At 37.3% G+C, this 24,972-nt stretch overlaps 1 protein-coding gene across 5 annotated transcripts in view; it reads left to right on the top strand.

Annotated features, from left to right (window-relative positions):
- Positions 1-1,511: 1,511 nt before the first annotated feature.
- Positions 1,512-24,972, top strand: part of LOC142342856 (multiple epidermal growth factor-like domains protein 8) — a 56,699-nt gene continuing 33,238 nt past the window's right edge. For 3 of the 5 annotated variants that reach the window (XM_075394513.1, XM_075394499.1, XM_075394491.1), the window contains exons 1-11: positions 1,512-1,714; positions 1,792-1,958; positions 2,229-2,739; positions 3,002-3,235; positions 7,746-8,300; positions 12,360-12,416; positions 12,901-13,028; positions 13,882-14,049; positions 14,507-14,630; positions 14,873-15,385; positions 24,284-24,971. In XM_075394513.1, the coding sequence (XP_075250628.1) occupies positions 1,555-1,714; positions 1,792-1,958; positions 2,229-2,739; positions 3,002-3,235; positions 7,746-8,300; positions 12,360-12,416; positions 12,901-13,028; positions 13,882-14,049; positions 14,507-14,630; positions 14,873-15,385; positions 24,284-24,971 (3,305 nt within the window). In that variant the 5' untranslated portion in view covers positions 1,512-1,554. Of the gene's footprint in view, positions 1,715-1,791; positions 1,959-2,228; positions 2,740-3,001; positions 3,236-7,745; positions 8,301-9,066; positions 9,106-12,359; positions 12,417-12,900; positions 13,029-13,881; positions 14,050-14,506; positions 14,631-14,872; positions 15,386-24,283; position 24,972 lie in introns of all 5 variants that reach the window. The other 2 variants (XM_075394505.1, XM_075394523.1) reach the window with 2 other exon arrangements.

The following is a 24,972-nucleotide window of genomic DNA, read 5'->3' as shown; positions in this document are numbered from 1 at the left end:
TTTTTTTTACTGTTTTAATGGACAGTACTTGTTATGCATCTTAGTTGACCTGCTGCCCCAACTGCCGGTCTAGAAACGGGTTCTTTTAATTATATAAAGTGCTAAAACTACATGGTAACCCTTTAAAGATTTGATTCTTCCCGGAAGGAAGCTTGGAGTCAGGTATTAATAAGGAAACTTACGTTTTAATTTTTTGAATTAAATTCACCCTGCTGATTTAGATGTTGAAGAGCATTGGCGATAGGTTTGACTTTTCTCCACTTTGATTTTTCATGTCATATGCAGCGTTAGAGAACCTGCCCTGTAAGCATGAATCGGTCCATCTTTTTGTGCTATTTGGTTCGGAGGTCATTAACGTATAAGTTTTATAAAAAGTAATTAGTTAATTGTCAAATCAGTTTCTACATCAGTGTTGTACTATTATAAGGGACCGCATTGGTTATACATCGTAGTTGACTTGCTACCCTGTCTGCCCGCCTAGTGACGGGTTTTTTAATTGCTTACAGAGCAAAAATGCTTGGTAACCCTTCAAAAAATTGATTTCTTCCGGAAGAAAGATTTGAGTCAGTTTTCAGTAAGGGAATTTATGTTTTATATTGTAGACGTCTTGGTTTTGAAATTTTCTGTACTTCTGGTACCTTCTACTCACCAAGCATATAATTCGTTAACTTTTTTCCCCGTCTTTTCGTTGTTTCAATGATGGGACTTAATATTTCATAGCGTTTGGATGAAATAATTTTTGAGTAGCGCTGACGTTAACTTGCTGCATTTGAAAATAAGGACTCCTTAGCATTAAGTTCGTCAAAGGACGTCGTGCTGATCCGTCCGTTTGGTTTAATTAAGGTATTTAAGATGAATCAATAGGCAAGGTCAGCTTGTCTGATTCAAAGTATACTACTGTAGTGTTCCAAGAATTGGGTGAACACGGAAACTTAGGTCCGTTTCTGTTCCACTGAATACTACATTCAATCCTTTGAAAACTTGATCTATAAATAGACCATTCTTTTTCACTAGCTTTGAGTCTTCCGTTGCATTCAGCGGCTCTCTTAAACCTTGTTTAGCACGTTGTAAATGTTTTTGTAAAAGCAGGCTTAAATAAATTTAGTGCACTACAAGCACTAAGTTCTTTCTACTGCAATTTCTTTCCAAACAAGTTCTTTCATTTAGAAAAGTATTTGCAACTGAACAACTAATTCTAGAACAACAATTGCAGTGCGCTAAACAAGAATTGGGGTCTTTGGGATGATAACCGCCTTCCACGTATAATTACCATAATGGGTGGCAATGCGTTATATGCTCACTAAGCTGGGGGGGGGGGGGATCTAAAATGTGAAAGACCCCCAAAATTGAAGTCACCCAAACGGATCCTAAACCGATCCTGCACTACTACTGAGAACATTTTAAAACTACTTCGCTACAATCCATATCGCTGAAAGAAAGGATTATGCGTTTCTTTCCCATAAATTGGTTTATCCGATGCCAGTAGTCTGTGACCTACTCTTTTGTTTCAGATAAAAATGAAATAACAATTTTTGCTGTTAATTTAAACGTGGAATGGGGTTCATTACTTTTTGTCTGAGTTTCATTTTGCTCAATTCAGTTTCTTCAATAAGTCTCCGAACCTATATAGATGGAAATAAGTATAAAACAGGCGTTATCACCGACGGTGCTGGAGCATACACAGCTAACACTCACGCCGAATGGCTAATTGAAGGTACCAACTAATTTTGATCAGAGTAAATTAGAATGATGCCAAACGTTTGTGGAGTTTTGAAAAATAATTCATTTTAGCAAAAAAGAGGGAGTCAATAATGTTACAGTTCAACGAGTTAGTGACAGAGTGCTCTTTTGACTATGTGTTTGTCTACGATGGTCGAACACGTTCACAAGGCTCCAAACTACTCGCCTCTATCAGCGGAAGTTTCTCGCCCTCGGTGCTGTATGCCAATTCCGGATCTGTGAGTTAAATAGCCTTAATTTGTATTACCTACGGGAAAAAATGCTGATTGTTTATCAATCAAAGTTGCAGAAGCGGTCTGTAATTTGGTAAACAACGCTGTCTGTAATTTAAGCATTGCTCAGTGTGAATTATTTCACGTTGTTTTATTTCTCCTGGGGGACAAATAGTGCCTACCAAGGCAGGTATTTATAATCTCCCACTAACCCTTTCGCCTGAGAGCACATCAACGAACGTGAATTGGCAATGTTCAAAGAGTTGTTTTGTTTAGATGCTAATTGTTTTCTTCACGGACCAAAATTCAAATCGACCCGGCTTCAATGCCACCTACAAAGTTTCGATGTGTCCAAACGACTGCAGAACAGATTTACACCATAACCACATGTGCACCAGCAACGCTAACAGTGTCAATTATTACTGCGACTGTAAGGACGGAATTTATGAAGGCGTCGATTGTTCTATCCCGGCATGTCCCGAATCCTGTGGCTACCAGGAGCGCAGAGGCGAATGCAGGAAAGACACAAATCCAGTTCAGCCCGGGCTTTATGGTGCCCTTAATCCTTCCAACAGCTCAGAAAGCTGGAAGTGTTTTTGCGAGAACAGAAGAAGTGTATTCATCGGAGAGAGCTGTATTTTGGAGATGGATAAAGAGAAGAACTACCAAACTTGGACCAGACTTTTTTCCAACAAGCGACGTGGACCAGTACCTGTTGTTGGAGCAGATGCGGTTGTAATAAGATTTCCTTCGGATCCCTCCAGAAACAAGTTGTATGTATTCGGAGGTTAGTGTATTACGCTTTGAACTTGGATTGAGTCTCATTGCAAATTTTACTTCAGATGGTGCGCGAATTTCTCTCGCGTCCATTTTGAACCAAATTGTAGAATAGTGTATTTTCTTGAAATATGCATGCAAGCTTGTGATTACTTTATTTGGAAGCGTGGCTATTTGTAACGATCGGAGGACTTTGCTAAAATGTGATCTCTCACATTAAAAAAAATATTTGGTGTAAATTGTCCGCTCTGCATTTCTTTTAAATATTTCAGGCTACGACTTAACGAATGTAATATCGTCGTTCTTCGCCTACGACATTTACAAATCGGAGTGGTCAGTGGAAGTTCCAATGAGTTCCAGTTCCTTGCCAGAAGGAAGAGCTTTCCATACGATGACTCTCTTTGGTCAGAGCAAAATTGCTGTTATTGGCGGAGTACTTAAATTTGAATACTCCTCAAAAGACGACAGCGGGCGAATGGAGAGAAGCGTTTGGGTTTATGACACGAGTAAGATAGTTAAATTATGCAAGTTAGGTTGCAGTTTGTGGCATATTGAGTAAATAAAGGACAAAAGATGAGGCCAGGTTAAACTATTATTGAGTACCAAAAATCAGTATAATAGCTAAATATAAACAGACGTCATTAGTTTTTTCCTTTCTCTTTCGAAAATTCCACTGACAAGAAATATAGATAGAGTTGGGCTTAATGGTTAATTCTGCTCACAGAGCTTCGTGGCTCTCGAAGCTGCAGCATTTTGTGGACATGTTTGTCTTTGAATAACTGCGATAGCTTAGCAGAGGTATTGTTGGCCTCAGCTTGTTTTTTTTTTAATAGCCGCACAGCGATAGCTGAGGCTATTATTGGCCTTCTCTTGGTTTTTTTTTTTATTTCGTCGTCATGATTTTTGTTACGACCATATGACGTCACAGCCATTTTTTGTTCATTCGTTCATGCAATTTCAACTGAATTGCATGTGTGACGTCATTTTTTGCTCTTAGTGGAGCGAGTTTTTTTGTTCATGCGCGTGATTAAATTTTTGGTCACACTTGACTTACCTCACTCTCAAAAATGACTTCCTCACTTTGAAATTGACTTTTATTAATAGCCGCACAGCGATAGCTGGGGCTATTATTGGCCTTCTCTTGGTTTTTTTTATTTCGTCGTCATGATTTTTGTTTTGACCATATGACGTCACAGCCACTTTTTGTTCATTCATTCATGCAATTTCAACTGAAATGCATGTGTGACGTCATTTTTCGCTCTTAGTGGAGCGAGTTTTTTGTTCATGCGCGTGATTGAATTTTTGGTCACACTTGACTTACCTCACTCTCAAAAATGACTTCCTCGCTTTGAAATTGACTTTTATTTACTTTAATTCAAAGAGATAAAGTCAAATGGGTGTGTGTCACTCTAAATGAAGGTTATTTGAGATCAGCTAATAGAGGCAGCAATAACTTATACAGATTTTTAATCAAAATCTAACAGATCAGCCTTCAATGAAAAGACGAATTTTTTTGGTCTGTCTTTTTCACTGTTTTTTTAGACTGCCGATCTACGAATCTATTGCGGCTATTTTCTGGCAATCTGCCAGCTATGTTTTTACATTTCGAAGAGATGTTCTTGAGGTTTTTGTCGGAAAAACAACTTGTTCAGGCGGAGTTGCGACCTAAAAGCGAAGTTGAGTAAAATTGCTAGAAGTTTTTAGTTCATGCAATGCGTTGAATGAAACTTCTAAATTTTGATTAGTTTTTGCGACAGATTGGTGAATAGAGCTAACATTTTTCAGCCATTTTTTAAAACCAATAACTGTTTTTGCTTGTAGTTAGGTTTTGTAGGAATATTTTTGATCGTAACTGCAGTAATATGTAACCCTCTGCAATTGATATTACAGTGTCCTTGAGGGACCAATAATGCGTTTCATGAGCAAAATCGGCTCATATTTCTCAATTTTCTAGTTAGGTTTCAATTCTAGTTTTTTGATCTTCGAGTGCTCCGTTTTTAATTAGAATATATGCTAACGAATTTCATTAATTCATGAATTCCGTTTCCTTTTTGAGCTGCGTTTTTCTTTTATCAAACTTTATTCGATTTCGGCTTTTTTGTCGGATTTTTGTTTTTTGGATTAAGCTTTTTGTGGACCGTCACAGTTTCAAATTTGTCCTCCATTTCGGCAGAGTATTGGAATTTTTAATTGCTTTCAAACGAAGTATTCTTAGAGCCTTTCGGTTACTAGACTCTATGGTGTAAAAGGCGGGTCTTAGAGTTTGACACCCCTATTCCCACCGCTCCACATCACGCCCCGCCCCCATTCACCCTTAATCCTCAACCCTGCACATCGTTCCACCAGAAACCCCACGTGTTCGACCTCGCCGTCCGCTCCTACCAACCCCCACCCCAACAGCGCCCACCCCACGACCCTTCAATTCAGCTAAAGCTGACCTCCCTAAACCTTAGCTAGCTAGTGACGAAGCCGAACGCTCGCCAGTCTCTTGAGAGCTATTCGCCTGACTTAGTCGGATATGTCTTAGATCTTTGCTTTTCTTTTCAGTATTTCGATTTCTGTAGAACATGGCCAGATGAAGTTATTAATCTGCCTGGGCAGAAAAAAAAATAAAATTTACTTGCTCTACTTAAATTGTTTAACTTTATTTTGTATTTTCAAATTTAAGAAGACTTTTTTAACTCCCTTATTTTGTATAACCGTAAATTTTGTGAAGTGATCTTGAGCACACTTCATCAAAGCATTTCCCAACGGGATATAACTATCAGTAACTTTTATAAACTGCCAAAATTGAGAATCATGCGTGGATTAGTGTGCTTTTTTCTGTAATACACTCTTCAAATTTTTAAATATTGATCTTTAGTTGAATTTTTTGCGTTTTTAAGTTCATGTTATCTTCTAAGTTTGCATGTTATCTTCTAAGTTCATGCTATCTTCTATGTTTTCATGTTATCTTCTATCTACTTAACTATTGGAGTGTCATTGTGAATTGCCTTGATTTATAATTGTGATAGAGAATTTTTGCGATAATTTTCATCCCTGTAATTTGATTGGTATCGGTTTTCGTCTATATAAATTTTTGTCAGTTTCCAAAAAAATGTTAGTTTCTTGTCTGTTTCGCGCATTAGGATATAATTTTATTATTTGTTCAGTTTTTTAATCTTTTGTCTTCGTTTCTCAAGGATTATGCGATTGACATTTCCAATTTTTTTCTGCGTGTTTTAATCAGAAGTTAAATGGCGATCAGTTAAATGTTGCGACAAAACATGTTTCCCAACAGTGACTTAAATTTAATATCAATAGCATTTACTTAGTGCCACCGAATTTCAAGTCATTTTGGATCCTTTATTCAACTAGCATTTTACATCACGCCGGCTTTTAATGAGTCTTTATTCATTCATTCATGCACTTTTTGGTTGCTGGCTTGAGGTCTGTTCAGTCCTATTAACGACAGTTTTTGTTCATTCGAGTTGGTGAATGTATGGATACTCATTTTATTTTCAATAAAGACTTTCCTCACACCCAATTGACTTTAATTACTTTGATTAATTGCTCTCAAACGAAGTTTGTAGCAATTCTATTAGTCCTGTCGGTCTTATGCAATTTTTCGCTTGACCGATTTTTCGTCTGACGCTTTTGACTTTTTGTCCTCAAAAACGGGATAAATAGGTAGCGTTCAGCGGGCATGAAGTGCTCTTAGAGTCTTTCAGCTCGGTTTCAGCTCAAACTGTTTTGGAGACTTATGGTGTGAAGGGCGGTTCTTAGAGGTTGAAGACACCCCCACTGTTGACCCCCCCACTACTGCCCCCACCCCCCACCGCGCTGTTGCCTCCCCTGCGCAACTGTTCCCCACCCCCTCTCCCTCCCCATCAGCCCCCGGTGCACCCCCCCCCCCCCCCCCCGTGGCTACTGACGAACAACCGATCGCTAAAAACACCGAAATTTTATACCAATTTTCACAATTTTTTACAAGCGTTTTGTGTAATTTTTTTTGAGTTTTTTGAGCCCTAGATGTCAAGGAACCTCCTCTAGGGCTTTTTTGTAGGCTATTGCATATTTTCTATAGGTAGTGGACTGGTTTCAACATTTCAACATCACGAATTTTAGCATTTTTTTTGACAAACTGTGCAAATTTTTTTCATTTTTTAAATTTATTTTTCATTATTCACGAAAACGGGACCCGAAAACGTCCTTAATGGTTTGGTAATAAGGTGCTGAAAAAATTTATTTGCCATGGAATAGCTTTCAATTTTCTTATATGACAAATTTTTTTGGATAAAATTTGCATTTTTTCTAGTTTTTTGAATATTTTTTTGTTGGTTTTTAGGTTTCTCCAGCCTCAAGAGCGGAGGAACCTCCTCTAGGATTTGATAATATGTTACTGTATAGCTTCTAAATTTAATGGAATGTTTTTCAAGATTTCAACGCCACGAATTTTAGAATTATTTTTACAAAACGTGCAATTTTTTGACATTTATTTTCATTATTCAGCATTTTCAGCCTAACAGAAAATCTGCGTATGGGTTGGATAATAAGTTACTGGAAAATCTTTTTGGCCATGGATTATTTTTCAAGTTTTATTTTCACAAATTTTAGCAGTTTTTTATGCAACATGCAGTTTTTTTTCAACTTTTTTGAAATTTTTTGTCGTTTTTTAGGTTTCCCCAGCGCAGCCTCAAGAACCACATAACCTCCTCTAGGCTTTGAATATAGGTTATTGAATAGCTTCGAGATGTAATGGAATGTTTTACTAGATTTTATTATCAGCTTTTTCTAAAAAAAAGATTAGCAATTTTTTCAAGTTTTTTGAATCTTTTTAATATTTTATCATCTTTTTCTAGCACCAGGGTACTAGGGACCTCCTCCGAAGTTTGCTAATAAGCTGTTGCATAGAGTTAATGGAATGGTTATCAATATTTTAATGACTCCAGCTTTGAGCAATTTTTTGATAAAATTTAATTTTTTTTTTCAAATTTTCGCCGCAGCTTTCGAGAAATATAGAAATGATTGTTTTAGTATCGAAACTGTGGACCGAATACAACACGCCATTCAGACTCGGACTAGCTGACCATACTGCAACTCTTGTGGACCATCAGATATTTGTAATTGGAGGCAGGTTCTCTGACGATACGTTTAACAACTTGATTTACGTTTTGGACACTAACATGATGACATGGGAGACTCGAAGTCCAAATGGATATCCAGGGTTGCAACTGAGGAGAGTTGGTCACTCGACAGTTTATGACCGAAAACGAAAAGCTATTCTTATTTTTGGAGGATACCTGCCATCAACTCCCAATTTCTCCAAGAAGACGAATGATCTGCTAGCCTACAGTCCTGCTGAGAATTATCTCTCACTGTGGGATACGGTGGAGAGAGAGAAAGGAGCTAAGCCCGACAACATAGCTCATCATTCGGCAGTTATAATGGGCAATTATATGGTAGTGTTCGGAGGCTCAATGCAAAAGGCTTACTCGGAGCAGGATAGCTGTGTTATGAATCAGACCTACCTCTTTCATTTAGATTGTCACATGTGGATTGATAAAGATCGGGTCTTGATTGGACAAGGAGGTAAGGTCACCTGATCAAGTTTTGTTCCTCCTAAATTTTTGTCTTCTAGAATCTTAGAATGTAGAATGGGCACCGGTGCTCTGATCATGCAAATTATAAAAATTATGGTTAATTAAATGACGATCATCAAGTTCTTATCACGGGGAATCAATCAGGATATTTTGAAATTCCTTAATATTCCAAAATATGTTGATATTCTTTATATATGATATCATAAATTGACCTTGTCGGGGAAAAGAAAACGATTGTATTGTGTTTTCTAACGGATGCGAAGCTTTTTTTGTAGTCAAACTGAACATTAACTGGTGAAATGGGTGGCATTGTTCTATATTCAAGGGGGCGTTTTATTTACAATAGATGTGATTGGTTTAAATATTCTCGTACCGTCTGCCTCAACTTTGAACCTCTATCATCGCGAGAACGATAGTTTGTTTAATAACTGTACTTCTGTACACATTTTATCCCAAGATTTAAATTAAATCGTTTAAGTCAAATGCAGAGAGATAAGAAGAAAGCGTAAATGAAGCAGTAAATCAAAGTAACACGTCAAATATGGCCTTTGTAATATATGAGAACACACCCTGTTGAGAAACTTGTCTATTTAATAGTCTGTATTCTCGATTACGTAACTGAAAAGACATTCATAATCCCAATGGCTGAAACAATGAGGCAAATGTGGTTTGTGTGTGTAAATATTTTATGAATTTGTATATTAATGGCTTCACAGTGTAATTGACTGACTACTAACCGTGTGATGTTGTGTTAGAGCTTAACCTAATCCGGACTTTTGTGGAGGATCGGCAAGGTCAAGTATCATTTGTAATGGTTAAGACGTTGAACGTTTTGTTACGAAGGTTCTCAGTAGTAATGCGATGCTGTTTATTAGGCGAACAAGATCTGTTTCGTGAATTCATGAAGATTGTAATTTGAAAATTGAAAAGGTGTTAAAAAAAATATGAAGTTTCTTTTGAAGTTTGATTTTTTTCTATTTTTCACTCCTTAGCGTTCGGCTTTTGCGTGATCTCAATTGCTCTGATTTTTGATTTGAAGCAGCTGAAATAATTGGTGGAAGTTTGCGACTAAAATTTAAATGAGAAGTTGAAAAATGCGCCATTGTTTTACCATAATAAGCTTCAATGACCAGGTGAAGCCGGAGCCAGTTTTAATCGAAACCCACGGCCTGTTAACTGAGAAATTTTCCTATGCAAGGTGGTTGTCTTTTAAGGAACAGAGTTTTGACCAAAGTGTAAAAAAATTCATTGGTGCTATTAAACGAATGCGTAAAAACTTTGTAATCATTTTGCACTGATTTACATCAAGAGCATATTTCGCGATGTGCCAACATTTTACTGAAGGACAGGCAGCGTATGCGGGGACAAACGTGAAATTAACATTTGTGATACGTAGACCAGCTTGCTCAAGAAGCTGTTTTTTTCATACGGTTGTGTCACGAGATTTCAAAAACTCATGAACGTACAGATGCTTTGAAGTTCTTGACTCAATTATTGAAATAGCCTGGGCAAAAAACAGCCAAATTTTTGCCTGCGCTGTGTTCTTATCGTAGTTAACTATTTGTAAAAGAAAAGTGAAACGGTAGCATGGTGAAGAAAGATCAACTATTTTGTTCTATTTTATTCAAAAAGTGAAATAAAAAGTTTTTTCAAAACACTGAATGCTTTTGTGAGCTTTTGTGATCAGGTTGCTTGGTTTGTAAGAAAATAAAACCCCGGGAGGAAATCAAAAGGAAAAAATCAATGGATCGGTAAACGACGTTTTTTGATTTTTTGCTTTATTTAATGTTATACATTAGAACGGCACTAGTCCGACTACTGCAATAGGCAATTTCGCTTATTGGTACACCAAAAATAAGCGATTTGACCCAAAATCTAAAATACAATTTTTTAGAAAAGAAAAACATTGAAATCACATGTTTAATTGCTCTCAAACGAAGTATGACTTGCTTATATATTTTTATACATTTAACCAAATTCAAGCGTCTTTTTATATGCGCGACAGGTTTTTCCGCGGTCCAGTTTTCTATTTTGTTTATGCATCGTAGAGAAAATTAAAATGGCGTTTTTTTATCTCGAGCGTTTAGTTTTGACTCAAATGAAAAGTTCTATCAAGAATTGAGAAACTTGAAGGAAAAAAAACAATGGATCGGTAAATGACGTTTTTTTTTGTTTTTTTGTGGTATTTAATGTTATACTTAGAACGGCAGTAGTCCGATCACTGCAATAAGCAATTTCGCTGCCAAAAATAAGCGATTTGACCCAAAATCTAAAAATCAATTCTTTAGAAAAAAAACACTGAAATCACATGTTTAATTGCTCTCAAACGAAGTATGACTTGCTTATGTTTTCATACATTTAACCAAATTCAAGCGTTTTTTTAATTGCTCTAAGACGAAATTTTTAACAATTTTATTAGTCCTGTAGTCTTATGCGATTTTTCGCCTGAACGATTTATCGTTTAACCCATTTGTCGTCTCGTCCTGAAAAACGGGGATAAACAGGTAGCGCCCAGAGTGCATACGTTCTGTTAGAGCCTTTCAGCTTGCTTGTTTTCAAGTATGCGATTCACAGAAACTGTCGGAAACCTGGAGACGTATACTCATGGTGTGAAGGGGGTTCTTAGAGTTTGATCCCCTCACTTCACCCCTCTCCCGCATCAGCCCCCCCCCCCACCATCATAAGCCCCCCCCCCACTCACTTCACCCCAACTCCCACGCCTGCACAGCGTTCAGGCCGTAAGGACGTGGCCTCATGCAGCCAAATGCCCCTCACTTTCCCCTTCCGCTCGGCGATCGCTTGAGAGCAATTCGCCTGTTCACCAAAAGTAAACCATTTGGCCCAAAATCTAAAAATCAATTCTGTAAAAATGCAAAAATCATCGGAATCACATAATTTGTTTTAGTTCATCAAAGTTTTTTTTGTTACTAAAAGAACGCCAAAAACAAAATTAGGCGGTTTTTTGAAGCAGAAAAAAATGGTTTTTAAAGGAAAATAAAATTTTTTGGAATCCATTTTCGTTTATCTTGATCGAAAATTTACCTCTGCTAATAATGTCCAAATGATTGTGTTTATTTGAACCAGCAAAGATTTAGTTCACTTAGAAAAGAAAAACAGACGTTCAAAATTTTTATTTGGATTACAAAAAAAATATTCTTAAATTATAATTTTTCTGAATTCACGGATTTTTAAAATGTTCCTAATAAAGTGCATCATTTTCAAAACAAGAATAATGTGGCGTGAACAGAACTGGGGTTATTGCTGCACAATGAGAAAAAGTTAAGTTTGCTTCCTGGAACTTCATAGATTTACCTAAAAAAGGACCGTTGCAGAAAATTTTATAGCTTTTTTCAAAACCTAATTGTAACAGACTTTATTTAACTTTTAACTGTACTCAAAACCCTCTATACGAAACTATTTTTAATTAATTTGGAATAAATCGAAGAATCAAATTTTCTGATGGCAAATGAAACCTTTTCGATCGACAACATTAATGTTTGTTTTTTGGTACATGCTGTGCCACGCTCTGACTCGAGCGAGCCGTCTGGCTTCGCTAAATGGGAGGACATTTTCAAACGATTTCTTGAAAAAAAGACACAGATATTTGATATACTATATAGCTTGTCCAACAAAATTTGGCGGCCTATATAAAATTAGAGAAATTCATGAAACACTGAATTAAACTTTAACAAATATATTAGCAATTCCATTGAGAGCGTGAAATTTTCTTATATGCTTCCCATTCTTGCGAAGACACGAAACAGATCGTCTGCGTGATTTGTTTGCCGATTGTTTGTTGAAATTGTTTAATTTTGCCAACAATAGCAATCTGGGTTTTAAAAAGTTGGCAAACGTGATAGCAGGTTGCATGAGCTATAGTGGTTCCAAGTAGCTGTTTAGAGGCATGTCTATGTATCTTAGTTTTAGTTTATGGAGCATGGAGTTTATTTAAATGATATTTTTCCTTCCTTAATAGAAACCATTTGTTAAACTGAAAGCAAATTTGACGTCGTATGTAGATTCTATTACATACTGCTTTGAATTTTAGGAGAAAACTATCATAAACTTGCGAATTTTGCGAGCAAGTTGCAAATTCCGATGGAAGGTAAGAATTAACAAATAACAATGTAAGCCGCAAAACAAACCCTCTAACTAAAATGCCAAACTTAAGATAATGCAGTTAAAATATTGTTTTATAAGTAATGACGAGTTCTTTCAAAATGAAATTTATGGAATGGCATTTTAGGAAGGGATGAGTTTGTCTAGGAAATGAGGTTGATAACTTATGACAACTAATAAAAGAAAAACAAAATGAATAAATGACGTCGAGTGAGCTAATCATAAAAGAGAAAGTGTTTTATAAACTTTGATTTAAACCGTTTTAAAAATTCTGTTGAAGCAGTTTTAGTATCCTGACTTCATAATACCAGTACTAACATGAACTCAAGCTTAGCCCTATCTGGTGTGTAGTTTTAGTGTATTCCGTTTTAACAATTTTTCCTGCGCTGTTTGTTTCCGTGTGATGATTTTAACAATTAAAAGCTGATCAAGTACTTGTTGATGAAAATTGTTGATTGTGATGGTTTTAGGATTGTCAACAACCTTACATGCTGCGCCTCCTCGCAAAGGTCATGTGGCAGTGTTGTTGGATGAGAATCTGATGGCCATATTTGGTGGCTATGATGGCACAGCTCGCTCAGATATTTACGTTTACAAGGTAATTCTGTACAAAATGTAACATATCATTAATGTGAAGACGAAACGACAGTAGTTGAAAGATGCCTGTGCTGAACTCTTAAGTCCTCATTTTTATTATCAAATGCGAACTACTACTTCAATTTTTGAAACCAGATAAGTTTTGCAAGTTTATATCCTAGTTTTATTTCCAATGGGGTGGGGGGGGGGGGGGGGGCAAAGGTGCCAGCTCCAGCTATTCTTGCGCACTCATAATTGGGGTGGTGTTCAAGCAAGCGTTTAGGGAAGAAAGCCAAATTTTGAAAATGAGGTCAAGTAAGTCGAAAAATTTTGGGATACCCGTATTTTGAGTTGCCCCTGGTGGGACGGTGGGCGCACGTTGCGGCTTCGCCGCGATAACCGACCCGCAACTTTTGGATTACATCCCACAGCGGATGAGAAGCATGGCCATGGACAGCGGTCTGCTGAGGCACGTACCCACTAGATGTCTAAAAATTGACGTAGTTTTGTTTCGTTGGTGCATTGGAATACATTATGCGCTATAATACTAAGCGCTGTGTTGATTTTAATGGTTAACAATGTATTATTTTTGATAGATTACATAACTTTCAGCTTGCTTTTATGTCAGCGTCCTTTTACTCAGTCTTACTTTGCGTTCACCCATAATTGGGTTCTATGAAATGATCGATTTTTAGCCCAGCTATAGCTAAATTATGTTCTCTCAATTCATTTGGAACCCAATGCTTTATCGAAAATTGCCGAAGAGAAAGGGGGAGTTTCAAGTAAACATTTGCCCGTTTTCGTTGAATGATACAATTGCTCGCTGAATTGATGAGGAACAGTGAATATATATTTGCGTGATGTGATGTTTGTAGGCCCCTCCAAGTGTGTTTGACGAGGAGGAGGAGGCTCACTGTCGGGAGGCGAGTAGCAATGAGACCCTTTGTCACCAGGACCCAAAGTGTTTCTACTGCGAAAGTTACAGAGGAGGAACCACGAAAGCTTGTATCTCCAAAGAAACTCTGGAACGCAACTCTTGCGGGGTAAGCCAAGCCACCCTTCGGATCTATCGGTGTAAATAGATAGCAATATCTCAAATAGGCTGAATAGAGGTTCCTGCTTAACTATAGAAAGGAGGAAAAGGTAAAATCCGAAGACCTAAATAAGTAAAATCAGAAAAAGTAAAATCATAGACAGTGTCAAGTACTGCTTAACTAAACTTTTCGCAAACTAACATTTTAGTTTCGCTACTCCTTTTTTTAACCTAGTTTAGTTCAAATAATAAACGTCTTCTGCAGACCTTATATCTAGGTAAATTTTTGATTTCCCCGTTTAAAAAAATAATTTGAGGTCAAATACCAAGCAGCGGAGTGTTTCAAGACGTCGTGGGCAAGTTTTTCAATCTATGGTTTTTTTTAATCATCAGCCGTTGTTTGAGGCCAAAACTTAAGCCTTTTGCGCAGAGTTCATATCGACTGAATATACGGTTAATTTGTTTAGGTGCCGGCTACGCGAGCAATGTGTCCAGGAGTGTGCGGGTCAATGACTGACTGCAAATCGTGCCTTTTATTCGGGGAACAGGAGTGCGCTTGGTGCTCCGCCACACAGTCTTGCCTCAATAGGAGTAAGTACCCATCTTACGCCCTGCATTACGAAAACTTACTTTTTTGTGAACTTGTAATTATAAGCATTATTAGCATTTTTCTTTGAGTCTGATCCTAAATGCAGATGACACGCTGTCAGGTCAAAATTTGCCTAGAAACTACCTACTACTAGTTTTATATTGTTTTGTTTCAAAGATCTGGCCTGTACAGTTTAAGTTACTGGCCATAATAGGGAGTGTTTCTAATTGGGTTGACGTTGCAGCCGATGCCAAAGAGAGCCAGTGTCCTAGGACATCTCTAGAATCCAAGAATCCAGGCATTATCACATTAGCCGACTCTTGCAAGTACGACTTCCCAAATGGATTCGTACAGACCACGTTCTTCCAACCCGAAAATCCTCGATTCCCAGACTACGTAACCTTCTCAGTAGCGCCCGATGTCCGCTTGTATTACAATATCGAGAAGGACCCCAGATACGATGTGTCGATGTTGGGTCCGAAAAAGCATTCTCCCATTGTTGTGGAACTGAAAGCGCGACTTGTCAATATGAAATCAGTCCATGACCAGGCACCCAAATACCAAGTGTTGTTGATCAATAACAATATGACATTCACCCTGACGAGACCAGACGAAAGTTTCAGAATGATTCCTACATTGAACATGACCGGAAGTCCTGTGCCTGTGGATATCAGTATCAACAGAACTTATTGCAGAGACGAGAACCGAGGCTGTGTGGTCAAAGTTCGATTGGAAATTCCAGTCATTAACAGACAAGGTACAGTGTCATCAGTTTCCAGCTTTATCATTCTTCCAATATATTTGTAAGTTCACTTCAGCCGTAGAATTGAACTCTTTATTTCTGAGTTCATGCAAAGCGAAGTGCTAAAAAGTCATATAGGTTATGACCCCTTTTCATAACTACAAGAAATGAATATTTCAGGTCTGTCCTACAAATTGAGTGCTCTAAATTTTATTCAACTAGTTTTGCTGCAGTTTTCTGGCTGACAGATTAACCTTCTGATTGGGTTTTCCATTCGTCTCCTGACTGCGCCCAATTTTTGTTTTTGGTTTCTATTCATCAACAACCTTAAGATCCAACCATGCTCATTAACAAAATTTTGTGCATTTGTGTGGTTGAGAAGTTGCAGCTGAGCTCAAATGTATGGTGATTAGGTTGATTTTCAGTGTTCGGAAAGGATTGTATTGCTCTCGAAAAAGTTATGAGGTAGCAATTTATTCGTCTGATGCATTTTTTCGTTGAACAAATTGAATTTTAACCTGATATTAAGCGGATTTGCGAGTGCTAAATGGCTATAGTGTATTGCTCAAATGCCTATCAATTTGCCTCAAATTTAGTTTCATTACTAAATTTGAATCAATAAAGTGGTCAAAATGAACTCTAATAATTCCTCTTTTGGCTCTACAATTAAAGGTTCTGAATAATAGAGACTCAAGTCTATGCCACCCCCCCATGATTAAATTGGGTTAGAATCGAAGGCTCAGGCCATCATCAAATAGCAAAACGTCTGACGATAAGTCGTTCAGCTTGTCGGTTATTTAGTTTGAATAGTAATCAACTATTTCTGGTGTGACTTCTCTTTAAGTAATATTACTAGATGCATACAGTTTGTTATGTGATATCATTACAAATACCATAACATTTTTCATGAATCATTACAAATAACGTTTCCAAATAACGTATTCCGCAAATTATGAAATTGTTAGTTTGTTTAATAGCCGCCGTCAGCCTCTCAAACGGCTATTATTTAGGCGCTCTCCTTTTTTAACGATCTGTTCACACATTTTCATGATTTTTAAAGTCAAATTGGAGTAGTGATTTTGGTCACCCCGAAACAGAAAGTGGGGCTAAAAAGCGGGTGGTTTTGCGGCGTGCTTTTTTTTACTCTAATTTTAAAGTAATGAGAAAAGGGTATTTGAACAAAAATTCGCTTTTTCGCTAGTGGTTTTTTGTTCACATGCGGCAATTTCACTTTGATTTTTACTGTTTTTTTTTATTTTTGGGGTCGGATTTTTTTTCTGAATGGTTTTCCCAAGCTATTCTAATTCTTTCTAGGCCTAGGTTTTCGGACGAAATCTCTCTTTCGCGCCAGTAGTTTTTTGTTCACATGCGGCCTTTTGACATTTTTCAGTTTTGTTTTTTGTTCTGATTTTTTGGAAATTGTTTTCTCAATTAACTCATAGTCCGTTCTAGGTCTAGTTTTTGTTCAGACAATGAAATTTCTTTGAATTGTACGTCAGGACGTGTCCTGCTATGTTTTTTTAAATCGCTTTACTTTTTGATCACGTTTTTTGTTTTACATAAGTCATGATTTTCACGCTTGACTTCTGACTCACCCCACTCACGCTTTCAACTGAATGGATGTTAATTTCTTTTAAGCATTGAATTAAGCAGTGTAGTGAATAGTGAAAGCCAAAAGAGCAAAATCAAAAGAAACGGGAAAAACCTATAATGCCCGGTTATTAAGTCATAGTGCATTAGGTTATCAAAGTTCATTAGAGCGAGTGCTAGCTGATGTTGGTATTAAGCTTAATACCCTTTAGTATAGAAGGGGAAGTAATTATAGGTTTAGAATCTAACTGAAACTGCACACTGAATTAGAACACTTATTGAAACCTAGTGAAACTTGCGAAAATTTCGTCAATTTCAATCTTTTTGCTTTTTCTGTTTCAATCCCGATGTGCGTCTAGCGCGTCAACGGCGGCTATTTTCCGGCAATCTGCCGGCTATAGTTCCTTTGTCTTTCCTTTCCTTCAGCTTTACACTAAGTTTGTTAATTGCTCTCGAACGAAATTTGAAGCAATTATTGTAAATTTGTTGCTTTTTTATTATGCAAAGTTTTTGCTTGATCATGCGCTAGTGTTCTAGAACATTGACTTCTCAAGTGACTGTTTCACGCCTCCTTCTTCATGTTTGGGTGATTTCAGTTGCTCTCATTTCGAAATGAATTTTGTTGCGGTGGAATCTCAAGCCATTGGAGCTTAGTGGTTAAGATGTTAGACTGCTTTTCCGGACTTCTCGGGTTCGAACCCCCATGACGTCCTAGTTTCTGCACCCGTTAAATAATTTCGAAGCTAAACCTCTAAATTATACTGCCCCCAGTCTATCTTCGAGAGCAATTCATCCAACGTTAGTCGGTTAATGTTTTTGAAGTGCTCTGAAATAAATGTGTAGCAATTTATAATTGCTCTCAAACGAAATGTTTTGCAATCAGAAGTGCCTGCTGTTTTTTTACAACTAGAAGAAGGGTGATATGATTCTACGGTTTTTTGCTGAAGAAGTTTTGACCATGACTTGAACTTTGTCTTTTTCTTTGAACATGGACTTTGTTTAAGTACTTTGACTTCGGTATTCGAACATTGGACTTAACAGTAGCTTAGCTACAAATAAGTAATAATTTGGAATTGCTAGTAATATTCAAGGTTGAAAGTTCATTTTGAAAAGTGTTCCTCCCACAACAGTCCCTCCTCCTTCCTCCTTAAGCGGCCTTAATTCCTAATGCGCCGCCTTTTCCTGCTCTTTTCCTCCTATCTCAGGCAAGCCTAAGGTAGCTTCCCTTAGCCCCAGCTAACTTCTGACCAAGCCAACAGCTCGTTCGAGAGTAATTTGCTCAACGTTAGTGCGTTGAATTTTTAATAGCTCCGACAGCGAGCTAGTATTGGCCTGCTTGGTTTTTAATTGCTCTCAAACGAAGTTTGTTGCAATTATGTTAGTCCTGTAGTTTTTTTGTGATTTTTCGCGGGGCTGATTTTTTGCCTGACCCAGTTGACTTTTCGTCCTTAAAAACTGGATAAACGGGTAGAGCTCGGAGGGTATTACATGGCCGAGCAGCCCTCTTACAGCCATACGCTTGGCTAGTCTCTTAAGTATTCGATTCACCGAAACTGTTTTGAAGAGACAATTTCAAGGTGTGAGGGAGCGGTTCTTAGTTTAAAATGTTTCACCCCTGTCACCCCCTCCCCCGCAGTCACCCTTGCCACCACCTCCCCCGCAGTCACCCCCACCCCCTCCGTCCAACCTCCTCCAACCCGCCGATTTGGACCCCCTCGTGCAGCTCTCCACAACCCAACCTCCATCATTTGACCCCCACCCCCATCACTTGACCCCTCACTGCGCTCACACCCACCTGATGCATCCCTAGGCCACATCTGACTGCAACCGAAGCCCACTGCTCGCCATCAGTTGTTTGAGAATGAGAGCAATTCGCCCGACGTTAGTCGGTTGCTTTATTTTGCCTTTATCATTTTTGTTAAGACCGTATGAAGTCACGCTTACTTCAAATCTGCTTTTTGTGCACTTATTCGGTCAATTTTGTTTAAATTGAGTAGGGGAAGGCATTCGTCATTCTTAGTGAAGAGAGTTTTTCATTTGAGTGAGTAACTTATGGGTTTTACCTCACTCTCAGATTGACTTCCTTTCTCTCAAATTGATTTTTGCTTACTTTAATTGAAGGAATAAAGGCCAATAGAGTGTATGTCCAATAGAAACAGCAATCAGCGATATGGATTCCACGTCCAAAATAACATCTCGGCAATTATTAAAAAGAACTGAAACATTTCGAAGTTTTATTTTGTCATTATTTCTGAGACCGCAGATCTACGAAGCTATCGCAGTTGTTTTCTAGCAATCTGCTAGCTACGTCTTGTTCTGTTGGTCTGTTAATCTGATTTTCGTCACATTTGTCTCTGACTGGTTTCATATCGTTGTTGGAAAACAAGGTTATTGTTTTTTAGAGTTAATTTTTTTGGCTGTATCAGTCTGATAAATATGCGCTGGAAAGGGTGACAATCAAGGTGCGTAGGGAAATTATAGAAATTTTAGATCAGTGATGTCAATTGTTCGGGTTTTCGCTTGTTATCCTTTAAGAACGAGTTGTTGTTCTGTTTTCTTGATTTTCAGCTTTTGTTGCATGTGTGATGAATTGCTTAGTTCAATCTTTACTCAGTTTACTTTACTAATGTTTACTCGGTTATCTTTACTAAGTTTTACTCAAAATTGAGGAGAAAAATAGATTTTTGGTGTCTGTTTATAGTGTCTCCATGACATAAAGCCAGAACAGTAGATGTAAAAAGTTTTTCGCTAAACGTGCGCCATTTTAAGGATTTTTTCAAACTTGTTGAATAAAAGTTTCATTTGGTTGTATTATTGACTTTTGCGTTAATGTAAGCCTATTTTGCAATGTATTTGGAAAACTTGTGCAGTTGTGTCCCTTCTTTCTGGTGAAGAGCCACCGTCAAATTGGAGTAATGAGTTTGGTCACGCCGAAACAGGAAGTGGATCGAAAAAGCCAGTGGTTTTGTTGCGTGAAATTTTTTCACTTTAATTTTAAAGTAGAGTGAGAAAAGGGTATTTGAACAAAAATTCGCTTTATCGCTAGTGTTTTTTTGTTCACATGCGGCAATTTCACTTTAATTTTTACTGTTTTTTTTTCGATTTTTTGATCGGATTTTCTAAATGGTTTTCCCAATCCATTCATAGTTCATTCTAGGCCTATGTTTTTGGACCAAATCTCTTTCTGGCTAGTGGTTTTTTTGTTCACATGCGGCGGCTTTTTGACATGATTTTCAGGCTTTTTTCAAAAAATTTTATCCGATTTTTTAAAGGTTTCCGCAATTAACTCATAGTACATTCTTTATCTAGTTTTTGTACGTCAGGACTTGTCTTGGTATGTTTTTTTTGCTTTACTTTTTGATCACCTGTTTCGTTTTACATTCTTTCAACTGAATTGATGTTAATTTCTTTTACGCATTGAATTAAGCAGCGTAGTGAATAGTCAAAGCCAAAAGAGCAAAATCAAAAGAAATAGGTTAAACCGATGGAGCCCAGTCATTAAGTCATTGTGCATAAGCTTATGAAAGTTCATTAGAGTGATTGCTAACTGACATTAGTATTAAAATTAATAGCTTTCGATTTAGAGGCTGAATTAAGATCAGTTTTAGAATCTAAGTGAAACGGCACACCAAATTAACTTTTTTGACACTTAAAAATTCTGTCAATTTATAGCGCTTCATAATTTTTCTGTTTCAATTCCGAGCCAGCGTCAGCGGTGGCTGTTTTCCGGCAATCTGCCGGCTACGTTTTATATTGTTTTTCCTTGTTTTCATAATTTCGGCACACTATTAGTTTGCAAAATTTTTTGACGCTCTGTATATCAATCTCTTTGGACATGCATTCATATGACCTGTGTATTCATTGCTGTTGTTTCAAAATAACAGATTCATTTGTGACCTTCCTGACGTTTATTGAGAAGTTTAAGGTCAGATAATACTCTTGTTTTCTGACGTTGAAAAAGTTAGGGTATTGAGAGAAAATTCTGAGGTTCTGAAAAAAAGGTTCGTTTGCAATTGTTTAGGTTCTTTCTGATCGTTACTCTGGTACAAACGAGATGTTTTGATTTTAACGTACGTCAAGCGTATCTACGTGTTTTGACACCTTAGATAGTAACAGGACTAAAGATACCAATATTTAGATGCTCAATATTTATTAAGATGAAATTTAACAGATTTTTAATAGCCGCCCTCATCTTCTCAGCAGGCTATTATTGCGTTTCTATTTTCTGCTTTTTACATCGTCGAATAAAATGTGTTTCGCTTTACCTCATTTTGCCGGTTTTTTGACATTTTGTATGAACTCTTTTGACTTCTCTAGGCTAGTTGCACTCTTCGCTACTTCAACTCAGTGTTTTTAAGCATCAGTTGCTCAGCAAAGCTTTCTAAAGCAAACAATCAGTATCGAAAAACGAAATGAAAACCCTTTAAGCCAAATTTTGTGCCCGCTACTTGAACATGTTCTTATAAGTTTTGGTTACAATCTCTAATACCTATTGTTTTTGATACTAGCCCCTGTATCCTCTCATTAAGAAGCGGTAGTATGATTAACAACGAAATGAAATTAAAATAGTTCGCCCTTTAAAATGTTTTCGCGCCCAATCAGGTTTTCCCATTTTCTCTTCGTTGAATCGTAACCGGGGTTATGGGAATCGATGGGCGCTATTTTCCGGCAATCTGCCGCCTATGTTTAAAAATTATTGTAAGCTTTTCTTCATTGCATTGCCAAAGCGCTCTAATCGTTATTAACTTTTGAAGAAAGTTTATTGCGTCGACAATTTTCTGAGAAAATTAAAAAAAAACTATGTTACTTCAATTTTCAATGATTTGTTTTTCTCTATTTTTTGGGATCAATAGAAGATGAATAGAGTTGAACCAAGCTAGAAGATAAAGGGTTACTACTTGAATAACGATAGTGTTTAAAGCTACAGGTACTCATTCGTCAATGCGCTGGTTTTACGATACTTGAATTGAGCTAAAATTAAGGGTCTGTCGTTTTTGTTTATGAAGATTGTTTATGAAATTGTTGCTTAGTTAGCTTTATCTAATACTTCGATTTTGAAACATGATAAACTGCTACATATCGAGAGTATTAAGTCGCTATTATGTAAAGATTTGATAAATTTGCTCTGCAAGAAAAATTCGGAAAAAGATAATATAAGTCATTGTACCTTAAATCCATTGGTTTTGATTGATTAGTGAATTTCTGTGTTTCAAATTTGTTCATCTGCTATAACATCTTTTTTTGCCTAATAATTTTTCGTTCTCTGTCGTTTTGCTAAATCGTTCAGATGTTTCGGGATTATCAATTATTTGATTCGATGCTGCATCGAAGGTGCCGCAAGCTATCTTTAGCAAAAGTGCAAAAGATGCTAAATTCTGCAACAATAAACACAGTTTGTGTGTTTGAAGTAGTTAAATTAGATTTTTGTCAATCAAAGTGCAGCAGAATGTAAGAGTGCAGTATTTGACGGCACAGGTAGCTTTTTCCGTTAATTTGCACTTGTTTGACGCTATTGTGGCTGATATTGCGTGATGCCTGGATTTTCTATTCCATAACAGGAGTGCTGGTTAAACCGTGAAGGCAAGTTGATAGAATGTATTATGCGTGTATGTGTCGCGTTTCTTAATATCACAAGATATTGAGATACTATCACTGTTTTTCACTGTGCGGTAACAATGCGCGCGACTAGTGCAGCCGCCGTTTTTACTGTTATTGAATGTGTATCTACTGGTAGGATTATGACGGTAATTTCCTGAATTTACTGATGCTCTTTGAGCGTTTGAAAGGAAGACCTTAATTGCATTCAAGATTTGTCTCTCGATTATCTTCAAATATGTGTCCATTAGACTATGCCTCTTTTCCACCCTTGAACAAAATTACTGATTTCATGCGCTTGTTTGATCAAATTGTTGTTTGACGCTATGAACTGAATTCTGTCATTTTTCCGAATTGTAACCCTTGGCAAAAAGAAAAATGTCAAAGGAATAAATTTATCCATGTTAATTTGTATTTCTTCAACGTGGCTTGTATTTTATAAACATTTTAAAGGAAGACAAATTTTTTCATTTGGAGTAGGAGGTCGGAATGTTCTCTTAATAAACAAAAGATGGAAAGAATAATATTTACAAAAACATCTTGTTTTGAATAGAAACTTATGAATTATCCACGATATATTAGCTCAATGATAAGATATAAGAAATTTGTATTGATAGCCTTTTGATAAAAATTTTAGACAGAGGCGCGCTGAAAGCGTGCTAAGAATTGGGAATTGTTGCAGCCTTCCATCCCATGACACTATCATCTATATGTGGATTATTCCCTTCCCTGCCTACTCACACACATTAACTTAGCTCGCTAGTGAGTGTTGTCAGGGGGGGGGGGGGGACTACTAAATAGCGTTGAGCGATTGTATGCCTGATACTACCTTATACATGCGAGTATGTGTGTATGCGTGTGTGTGTGTTTTGAGAACTCTTTTAAATATTGTGAGTTGTCGTTGTTTGTGTGAGTTCTTACGCAGTATTTGCTTTATTTTTTTCATGCTCACAAGTACAATTGTAATATTGATTATTTCGATTTGAATCTCTATTGAATTTGTGTAAGCGTCAAAGTGAAAAAAGGGATTGAATAGAAATGCAGCAAAGTTTTGCAACAAGGAGGATATAGAGGACATTTTAACAATTGTAGGATTCTCCCAGTTTGATTTTGGAAATGAACTATTTGCGGGGATCAGAACTTCAAAATAAAGTAAATTTTATCCGCCACATCGGGAGTGTTCTGTTGTGAAGTGAAATTGCAACATTAAAGTTATTTACAAAATTGAATGACGATGAATTTGAGTCAGTTCAATTTGTGAGATGGATAGACAATCATTCGATACTATCGAAAGTTGGCAACTATTATTTCGTACTCAAAGGTGGAACTAGGTGCTAAGCTGTTTCAGAGGAACTAAATTAGTTTAAAAATCAAGGTCTCAAAATCAGAAACAATTGGCAATAAGTAAATACCGGCACGAAGTTTGACAAGAGACTAAAAAAACTGCATTAACTTCCACTGTGAAATCAACTTGTTTGCTTTCGGAAAATTTAGAAATTTCGGTTTTCGTCTTTGGAATGTGGCCGCCGACATAATTGATCAATTGAACTTTTTTAAACCTAATAATGGTTTATTGTCATAATGTAATGAATGATCGCATCTTTTTAGTTTCAACCATACTCAATGGAAAATAAGTTTGTTTACTCTTGTCTTCAAAACAGTATTTTTGTTCATGGGGATGAGGAAGAATGGTTCATTTTTAGGGTCTTGATCTTGATTGTATTTTAGGTTCTGGCAGAATGACGCTGTATTGGAACGGGGATTCCCAAAATAGCTCAGTGATGGCCCCTTTGAGTATCTACCACGCGAAACCCTTCCATACGAGTGAGAGAGACTGTCCGAGTGTCTTCTTCTCATGTCTAACGTGTACTGGAGAAGGTGTTGGCTACTGTGGCTGGGATCCAGCATTGAACCAGTGCACTAACAAGTGGGAAGGGGAGGACCAGAAATCAGTGAAGAAGAATTTAGTGATCTACCCTCATCACTGCACTACGTGCACTGACTTCATCGACTGCGATTCATGTAATTCGCAGCCCGGATGTGTATGGGCTAAGACGAGTACTAGTGTCCAGTGTTTGCGAAGACCTCCCCCCGATGTTTTAGAGGCGGATAGCAGAGTGGCGAAAAATGTACAAAAATACAGTCCAGTCAATTGCTCAACGCCTTGTAATGAGAGGAGTTCATGTGCTGCATGTTTCCAATTTAATGGGAATGGTGAACGTTTCTCAGAGTGCTCATGGTGCGAGAGTTTGCAGAAATGTCTTCCGTTCTACATGTATTTACCGGCATATTCGTATGGCATCTGCAAATCTTACTCTGAGAAGAACACCCCAAACAAATGTCCCATTTGTGGCATGATTAAAAATTGCCAAGAGTGCCTGAGCACACCTGGCTGCGGTTTCTGCGAGGATAGTGGG

The sequence above is a fragment of the Convolutriloba macropyga genome, chromosome 1 (genome assembly GCF_964194025.1).
Source record: "Convolutriloba macropyga chromosome 1, txConMacr16.3, whole genome shotgun sequence".
Classification (NCBI taxonomy): domain Eukaryota; kingdom Metazoa; phylum Xenacoelomorpha; order Acoela; family Convolutidae; genus Convolutriloba; species Convolutriloba macropyga.
The sequence above is the reverse complement of the archived record's forward strand: the minus strand, read 5'-3'. Positions and strand labels throughout refer to the sequence as shown.